The sequence below is a fragment of the Atractosteus spatula genome, chromosome 1, assembly GCF_055471065.1.
Source record: "Atractosteus spatula isolate fAtrSpa1 chromosome 1, fAtrSpa1.hap1, whole genome shotgun sequence".
NCBI lineage: Eukaryota > Metazoa > Chordata > Actinopteri > Semionotiformes > Lepisosteidae > Atractosteus > Atractosteus spatula.
The window spans coordinates 57,682,828-57,692,566 of record NC_142706.1 but is presented as its reverse complement, the minus strand read 5'-3'; the positions used below and the strand labels follow the sequence as shown (position 1 = coordinate 57,692,566).

The 9,739-nt window shown below is 41.5% G+C and overlaps 1 protein-coding gene across 1 annotated transcript; it reads right to left on the bottom strand.

The window, feature by feature from the left end:
* Positions 1-604: 604 nt before the first annotated feature.
* Positions 605-8,823, bottom strand: LOC148841341 (SE-cephalotoxin-like). Its single transcript, XM_088912154.1, has 4 exons — positions 6,135-8,823; positions 3,388-3,560; positions 3,061-3,176; positions 605-740 (listed from the first exon to the last, which is right to left on the bottom strand). Exons 1-4 carry the CDS (start codon positions 8,821-8,823, stop codon positions 605-607), a joined length of 3,114 nt encoding a protein of 1,037 aa, XP_088768280.1.
* Positions 8,824-9,739: the final 916 nt, after the last annotated feature.

The window sequence follows — 9,739 nt, the reverse complement described above, 5'->3', positions numbered from 1 at the left end:
AAAGCATTCCCATGGTATTACTTGGTAAGTTTGGTTAAAAAAATCAGAATATCTAGCACGTTTGCTAGAAATTAATTAATCCAGAGATCTTATCCATACTTTTCATCAAGGATTCCAGGACAGTAGCTTCAAGAGGAGCGTGGGGCTGCCTCTTTCAGATTCTCACCCCCACTTGTGTAAAATGATCTTATTTTTTACAAGCCCTGCCACTGAGTTTTTACTGAAGTTCCCTAATTCAAGTTTCATTGTTCATACATTAAGGATTCCAAACATCTGAAACAGGACCCCTTGTTGTCTTTCTTCAAGACTTAATATATATATATATTAATCAGTTAGTGTGGAAAATTCCACTGGACCCAAGAAATGTACTAGTTGCCGTTCTTTGGATGAATTCTGTAATCTGATCTTTCTGTATTTGCTTCAGTGGTTAACCCTACACAAATACAACCCTACAGAGAATACATATTTAAAAACAAGGAAAAAGATCTAAAAATCATAAAATGCTAGACGAATAGAAAAACATAGGAATTATTTCTTATATAGGATGCTGAAGGAATCGACGCTTAATAAAAGTTGCATTCTATCGACACATTCCAGTTCTACATTAATCACATGGCAGGTGTTTCAGGGATTGAAACGAGGAAAGTAAGCGATCATAACGAAGGAAGCCAATATGACATCGCCAACCATGTCGGGTGTTGAAAAGTTTTCCAGGATGATAAACCCCATTAAGGATCCCCCTGAAAGAAAGCACCTTTGTTAATAATGTAACGCAACGGGGGCTCAGGCGGGCGCCCTTGCCGCATCAGGTCGGCCCAAAGTATAGGTGGCTCGAACCCGGGACTTCCGCGTCTCTCTGCAGCGACCCAACCCCGTGAGCTAAAGAGAGATCTCTCTACAGCCCAGTAGCTGTAGTCCTGCTATCACAGGGAAGGGCGGTGACGTCACCTGCTCTGGTACGCCGGCTCTTACACAGTACCTGTCGGCCGTAAGCGTTACAACGATTTTCACACACTAGGGCGGCAAACGGGACACGTACGCAGATTCAGGGGGGTTACGCATCAGAGGTAAACAATAAATTATTGTATACACCTGCACAGTTCAGACTATTTACATTAGCAGGGTGAATTAGTGGTCACTCTGCGAGCCCACAGACCACCCCCCAGCTACAACTCCCAGCCTGCTGTGCGGTGCGCCCGGTGAGGGCGCTACATTAATGCCTATTGGGCGGGCCACGATTGCATTTATATTTGTAGCACTTTTTTCTTTTGCGCAATGGAGCGTTTTTTAATAGGTGACGCTGGAAGAGTGAGGGCTGAAGATAATGTGGAGAAACGCACAGCAGAAAACTCCAAACAGAAAAAAACGAGAAAATGAGAAAATGCGACAAAAAGTACCTGAAGTATGAATTTACACAGACAAGTGATGGAGACGATGCACGACCCCTACAGTATGTGTGGTTTGTGCGAAGTGTTAGCTAAGTAAAGCCTCAAGCCCTCCAAACTCCTATACCACTTGCAGACCGGACACTCAGCCTTGCAGTATAAACCTGTTCGTTTTTTTGAACGAAAACTACAGAAGCTAAGAGGCCAAAACTGGGAAGCCACACACGTTAGGTGAGACTTTTTTCTTACCGTGCGCTAAGGAAACCTGGTTTCAGTCATGTGTGGGAAAAGCGCTGCAGAGCAGCTAGCATTGATACCAGTGTGCAATTATACAGTGTCTAACCGCATTGGGCGTATAGCAAGAGACGTGAAAGAGCAGGTGATTGCTAAGATAAAATCTAGTGTGTATTTTTCTTTACAGCTTGACACTGATGTCTCCGGAGATGCACAAATGCTTGTTTACGCCAGATGGGTTGAAGTGGGAGAAAGTAATGAGTATTTTTTTGTTCTGTCGTCCTCTTGCCGAGCACGCCACTGGCGATCAACTTTGTACGTGAGCATGAAACTGACTGGAACAGGAGTGTGGGAATCTGCTCAGACGGTGCACCAGCTATGACTGGCAAACACAGTGGGCTCGTCACGAAAGTACAGGCCGTTCGCTTTGTGGACGTATTGCATGACTCATAGACAAGCCCTCGCGGCTAAGAACATGCCCCCGAATTCAAAACAAGTAAAGTACTAAAGGATGAAGCTGTTCGTCCTGTTAATTCCATCAAGGCCAGTGCAACAAGCGCCTGACTTTTAAAGATTATTCCAAACATTAAGGACTGGAGAGGCAGCCTTTTGCTACAACGCCCCCAAACTGTGGAATAGTATTCCTAAAATATTAGCGAGGCTGGCTAATTATAATTATACTGTATGCAAAGTATAATGCTAAGTGTTTCTGTATTACAATTAACATATTGTTAAGCAGAATTTCATAATTATAAAGCTGTACGTTTACAGTTAAAAGCAGATTTCTTTTAGCTGGGAAAAGTAACTGTTTAGGCTGGCATTTAGTGGGAGGTACAGTATATAGACAGTTTAAAACAACAGTGAAAGAATAAATTGTGATTAACAGCCATAGAGACTAATATCTCTGGGCACCACCAGTTCATTAATTAATGTACAGTATTTTCACTGCACTGCCTTCAATGTGATTAAGTTCACAAAAGCAACAATATCTTTCTTTTCTTGAGTTTTTTCTTCACTTTTTCTGGTTCTTTTCAGGTTTAGTGGATGACTTGAATACAGTACATTTTGCAAACGTTCTTACAGTAGGTATTAAAATGTTTTGATAGATAAACATTTGGCAGATCTCCATGAACTGATAATTAAGTATTTATTTCACTGTGTTCTGAGACTACTTCTCCCACCTCCTTTTCACTGTTGCTGTTATTGTATATTCTTTAAATAAAGGAGATATAGGCAGCTTTGAGCACTCCTGGGAACATCTAAGAGTTTGAAATGAGGTAATGTTGAACTCCATTTCACTGAATGATCATTCTGTTGACCAATAAGTATTGTTTGAAATAAAAGAAGTCTTAATATAGGCTTCTGTCAAAATATCTCTAAAACGATTAATGATTAAGAGGATAATTAATATGTAAATGACATTATAATTGTTTCCACAAACCTGCACACATAGTAGTTTATGTTCCACTGGGCTGCTTTTCCAGTTATTATGGATTCTCTGTGAACTCCGTCTGCCCATTCTACACCTTTATTTCCTGGACAGGGATACAGAAGAGCCTGAAGGACAGAGGATGTTGTGAATATTTTATGGATGTTGCGTTATATAAACATCATATATATAAACATCCCCAAACACACAACTGTGCAACTAGATTGGCGCTATTCACTGTGATGCTATGGCTGCAACTGTGCCCTTCACATTTCATCCAACAGTGTTTATACAGCACAGATGTTAACATTCAATTCTGCATTTTGCCTCAGATCTTACCTGATACACTGAAGCAAATATCTCCCTTCCTCCGTATTCATAAGAACAAACAAACTTTTTCTGCTTTCCGTAATAAAAAAGCTTCCCGCCATGCCATGCTGTATCAACAGCTTGTGCACGACACACATAGTAGTTAATTTTATATTTTCCGTCCCAGCCTCCGTGAACTGCATCTGTTTCAGAGAAAAGTCATGAGAGATCATTTAGCCCGTCCAGATTTTGTTAGTAATTGATCAATCCCAAGATCTCATCTAGATGTATCTTGAAAGTAGCCAGGATATCAGCTTCAACAGCATGGCTGAGAACCTTGTTCTATACCTCCACAAACCTATGTATAAAGAAGTGCCTCTTTCTCTGAGTTTTGAGAACACTGGAAAAAGTAATTTACCCCTGAAATGAAATTATCAGAAATATTCCATTCAGTAAGGCAGCCATTTGAAAACAGGCTGTAATGGTCCAAACTTAGGTAGTTGTGGTCCTAACTGGATTTCAGCTATATTTTCATTGAATTATTTTTTTTTAGAATTTAATTAATTGCGTACACTTATATAGCGCCTTTCTGGACACTCCACTCAAAGCGCTTTACAGGTAATGGGGACTCCCCTCCACCACCACCAATGTGCAGCCCCACCTGGATGATGCGACGGCAGCCATAGTGTGCCAGAACGCTCACCACACACCAGCTATCAGTGGGGAGGAGAGCAGAGTGATGAAGCCAATTCATAGATGGGGATTATTAGTAGGCCATGATTGGTAAGGGCCAATGGGAAATTTGGCTAGGACACCGGGGTTCCACCCCTACTCTTTTCGAGAAACGCCCTGGGATTTTTAATGACCACAGAGAGTCAGGACCTCGGTTTTACGTCTCATCCGAAGGACGGCGCCTGTTTACAGTATAGTGTCCCTGTCACTATACTGGGGAAATGAGATGATTGTGGCTACAACAAGTAAAGGACTTACAGTCAGTGGAAGGCGTCAATATTAATATTGGATAAAAATAGAGAACAGGTTGATTCTCCGAATGCAACCCCCTCCCATCCACAAACGCACACAGGGAGCAATCTTTTACAAAGGCACAGAGAAAATCTTTTTATGCAAAAACTGGCCTTTCCCTTATTTCAAAGAGGAGTTGGTAAGCAAGGCTTTTAATACAATGTCCATTTGAAGTTGTCGGCCACATAGAAATTAATGCCAGGCCACAATGCAGGAAATAAAGAAACAGTTCAGCTGGCCAGTGCAATGATATGATGACCGGTAAAGTTTGAAAGGAAGATAAAAGGTAAGAGCACTGAGCAAAAAGGACACAGTCCTTTATCAAGACTTCATTCCTCTACTGCTTGTTTCACAGGTGACATTCCCTTGTGTGGGATGGATATAGCAAACAGGCAAAATGATCCAAGAATTCTTGTTGCACATAACAGATTTTGGAAAGAGTTTGTAAAAATGTTTACAAGTCACTGTCACTTTCAGAGAGCTCAATCGTTTACCAGGAAAAACCCTTCTTCTACCTACTCACAAGCCACGCCCACTTCATTTAACAGAGGACACGTCATTTTAAATAATGGGAGAGAGAATGAGATAAAGCCTGGAAATATTTTTTTCTGTAGAGTGGAATAAATACACAGATGAAGTGGTGAAGAGTGGTAAGACACTATGTACGTTAGACTGGATTTCCTGTGGGTATGTCCTACAGGGACCTGTAGAAATGACATGGCTACACTCCCTATGTGGCTACTGGGAAATGTTTGAATGTGAAATATGTGACAGAGACACTGACCACTTCAGTGATGTTTCTCAAATAAGAATAAACAGCCCGCTGTAATTTTGCTTCTATAAAAACATACAGTAATATAGGCTCTTCTCAGATTAATGATCACAATATAACAAATGGAGACAATTAAGATTTAACCCTGATGCACCCTGAGGCTTATTTTAAAATTACTCATTACTTTGCCAATTATTTGGTTATATTCCCGTCCAATAGGAAACCAAACAACTGTGTGTTTCAGGCAGCACAGCCTGAACCCTCCAAGGACACCACACCTAGACACACTCTTCTGGTTCTCTCACGTCAGACGAACACTGAGGAACCCCCTTATTTAAAGGAGATTTGAAGGTGTACAGTATGTGTAATACCTGCTCGCACCAAAGGTCTCAGAATTCCTTCAGGACCTCTAACACAACAGGTGGACCTACTATTTAGGCAATTGCCACTTGCCGTGGCGGAAGATCCATCCCACCTGCACGCATTCAGCTCGGGGCTATTTAAGATCCACCTGTGCATTTCTAGGATGCTCAGTCACAGTAATTCATTGTGTGTCTTGGTGTTCTTATTGTGCTTACCTACTGTGCTCTGACAGTGTTTGCCTGTGTGTCCACGATTCTTTGATTACCGCTTGTTGGGTTTTCCTGGCCTTGGACTTGCTTGAACTGTTTACAGATCTCCCTTTGGTACTTTTGCCTGCATCCTCTGGTTTGGTACTTTTGCCTGCCTTTGGATTATGGTTCTACACAGTGTGTTGTTTCCATCCGCATCTCGCTGCCTTGTTACTGCTCACCTGCTGCTGTGTGCTTTTCACCTGGCTGACCGCTTACCTTTGCCTGCTTCTGGATCCAGCCTCTAGCCTCCAATCACTGCACTGTATTGATATTTAAAAAGCTAGTTTTGTGGAGACTATGCTGATTTTTTTGTAAGTACTGTATGCTGTGTGTTGCAGAGGTGCTGGGAGAGAGAGAGCCTTGCTTACCAGATGGGATGTTATTGGTGGCCACCCACTTCAGAGGTCTGTAGACACAACCCCTTCCTGCGATGAGTTCAAACCAGCCAGCCTTACACGAACACTTTGGGATGTGGTTAGCTGTGCTACATTCAGCATTTCGTCCGCACCTGAACCCTCCAGAACTGCAGGCGGGCTCACAGGTGTGCTTGCTCAAATTACAGACTTCATGTGGTTTGCAAGTCGAGTGACTTCTGCAGCCTGTACAATTAGACGGTGTGAACGGAGGGCACGGCTGCTTGGCACATGAGAAGGTTTGTTCAGTAAGGCCCGTGGGAGTTGTCCAGCCAGAATGACAGGATGCTATGCAATTTGTTGTTGTTGTTCCACTACTGCTTGTTTCGCATGTGACTCTCCCATTCGTGGGATGGATATAGCAAACAGGCAGAATGCTCCAAGAATTCTTGTTGCACGTGACAGATTCTGGAAAGGGTTTGTAAGAGTTCTCACAAGTCACTGTCACTTTCAGAGAGCTCCTGCTGTGATGGGCTGAGGTACAAAATCTGTTGGAAAGCAAGTTTGCTCCAAGAGGACCACAGCCATTGGAGTTGTACAGCCTCCACTGTGTGGAGACCCAATCGGTGAATTCTTTCTTTTCTTGTGGAAGTTTATGAGACTGCTCTGTGAGTATTAAGTATTTTAACCATGCCAGATAGAATTGTTCCTGAAAAGCAAACATGTACTTCAAGAAGAAGTCAATTTTCTGGCTATAACCTTCACTGCAAGGTTCATCTTTAAGGGTGTTTCGAAAAGAATCTAGGATATTGTTAGTATCCAAAAGACTGGTGCCTGTCATCATTTTATGATAGGTATCTGAAAGATACTTGTATGAAGTGGACTGTAAATGTTTACTAAGTTCTACTTTATAGTCGTATTCATTAATCTTTCCTTCTTCCAATTCTTGATAACAGTTATTCATAAACTGGAGTTTCAAGATAATATTGCTGTACTTGGAAACAACAGTCCCCCACTCAATGTGAGACTGCATGATGAGGGCCAAACTGTTTGTGAAATTTTTTAAATCCTGGATGCTAAAGAATATGGAAGTCATGTCTGGAACTGGATAGATGACAAAGCTATCAGTATCCTTTTTAATGGTTTCCCAGTTAAAGTCATCCAGGATATTGTTTTTGCAAGTCAGACCATAGTAATTATTAGTGCACGTGCAAATGTCTCCTGCTGTGTCAGGAATGGGCTTGCATTTCCCGTTAATACATACAGGTCTCCTGCAAGGAGGGTTTTCTACTTCATCTCTGCCCTTTAAAACAAACCCTAAATGGAATCTGACACTGAAAATGTTTGTTAGAATGTTAGAATTTTTTAACGTTGCACTGTTTTCTGTTTGTTGGTAATCTTTGACATTCCACACTGCATAAAACCCTGCAATATTATTCATTTCTTCATTGTTAAATGTATTCATGATTTCAAAATAATGATTCTTGATCCATGGAAAGTCCATCCATGCCTTTTGTTCTATCTTGTTCTTAATTTGTGTTTTCATTTGCTCGTTAACTTTAGCTCCCTTCTCCCGGTGGAAGACGATCACATCACCTTTGTTTTGAATGTTTCTGAGTACAACAGTTGGCCTGTATTGGGTGTGAAACTCTGTTTGGTCATGCACAATAACAATCCATTCGTACCAGTCAAACTTTTTGTTTAGGTGGCTCTGAATCTGAGAAGCCATGTCCTTGTTGCTTGTCCATTTTTCCAAAGCAATCTCTTGAACATCTGCTTGTGCTTGCTCAGCAAAATTAAACACACAGTCCTCAGCTGCTTCTTGTACAGCACGAATCACGTCAGAGAACTTTTCCACAACTTCCTTGGACTTGGCGACACCATCATATCCTTTCAAACCACTGTAATAGAGCTGGAGTTGGAAGCCTTTAATCATCAGTGATGTAAAATAAGACGAAAAGTTCAGTACAGTCTTCAAATCCCTTTTAAATTTCTGATTAACCAACTTCAATATGTTTTCGGTGAGAGATAAATGCTTGTGTGTAAGATACCGATAGAAATTTTCGATACTGTTGGCTGTAGCAGAATTTTCAAAAAAGGCTGTAAATTTTTCTGCTAGCTTCAGCTTCCCCCGCTGTGTTTCAGCTGTCAACACTGCTTTTCTAAATGCTTCAAATTCCTTCCATGCATTCTCAATAGTGTTTTCATCTCTAGCATAAACGCTAGCATATGCATTCCACTTCACATCGCGTTTCAATTCACCGATATTGTGCGCAATGGAATCCAGTTTCCTGTTCACCTCTGTAAATTGCTCTTTCATAAGCTCCATAACTGGGTTCTGCTGAGGCAGGAAGGCAAAAATGACACTGAGCACAGCTCCAACAACGCTGAATGCAGACAGCACTTTTGTTATTGCTTCAGTACATTTCATAATCTTTGAAAGGGCTTTCCCTGCAGAATTTCTCACTTCGTTTAAAACCTTTGTGTGTGAGCTGGGTTCGTGTAGCAGTTTGACTGCTTGGTCCACACCTTTCTGTGCATCGTGAGCATAATCAGCCCATGTTTTAACTGCATCAATGACTTCCTTCACTGCACCCAACGAGCTTTCCACCTGCTTCACAGTGTCTTCTGTAAGTTCAGCACTGGAGAAGCTTCCATAGCCAATTAGGTAAACAAATACAATTCCCCATTTCTGGGAGGTCATGGTGGAATCTGGAAAAAAATCACAGTCATTTCTATCTCTGGTTCGGTTTTGCTTTTCCATATTTAAAGACTTGAATTGTATACACGTACTTCACTTTTATTTCTAAGGAACTTTTGTTAAAATACATTGGGAAAGTGTTCATGTATGGTAGCTTATACACATAATGTTTTTTATTTGCTTCCTGCTTGTCACCTGGTAACCTGGTAACAGTTTGGTAGATAGTTCCACACCACCAGCTGCAGCTGCAGCTTGTGTCCTGTGCCATCCTGGGAAAGCGTCTGGAAACCCACCCATGGTGTTATCCATTTTTTTTTTAGAAAATAAACCTGTAAATAAGGAATCGCATAAGAGTTCATTCTCAGTGCGCCTGTGACAGCAGATCGACACCAGTGAAGCCACCAGCTCCCGTCATCACGACAGGCAGCTTAGGGACTCCTGACATAGACGTCGTCAGGAAGTTGTCCAGCGGATTTATGGGATGTGTAGTTCTGCTTAAACTATATTATTTCCAACAACTTTAGAACACCGAACTCTGTAGTTTCTCCACAACTTGCTAATGAATAATTTAGCATCTAAATTGTGACTGAACAGCTCTTAATACAGGATGATGTGATGTGGAACAGTCATGGGCAGGACTGGCCCTGTATTATACACGCTCACAGCGAGTCAGTGCTTTACATTCTGCTGGAGTCCATTTGTCTCCAATCAGGTGGCACACATAAATGAGTGCAGTCCTGAAACTCAGATTTGTACAGGACTCATAAAGGTGACAGATCTCGGTCAGTTTTTTGAAGAGATGAAAGCAAAAGGACTTGAATAAAGGAAAATAAAATAGCCTCAAATAGAAAACTGAAATCAGTTAGCTTATAATTAATAGGTCACCCAGGACCCATTAACTGATATTTTATAGACAGTA

Coding starts and splice junctions, on each gene's coding strand:
- LOC148841341 (XM_088912154.1), bottom strand. CDS start 8,823: ATGACCTCCCAGAAATGGGGAATTGTATTTGTTTACCTAATTGGCTAT. Junction 3,561..6,134: donor CACCAATAACATCCCATCTG/GTAAGCAAGGCT, acceptor TCTCTGAAACAG/ATGCAGTTCACGGAGGCTGG. Junction 3,177..3,387: donor TATTTGCTTCAGTGTATCAG/GTAAGATCTGAG, acceptor TCTGTCCTTCAG/GCTCTTCTGTATCCCTGTCC.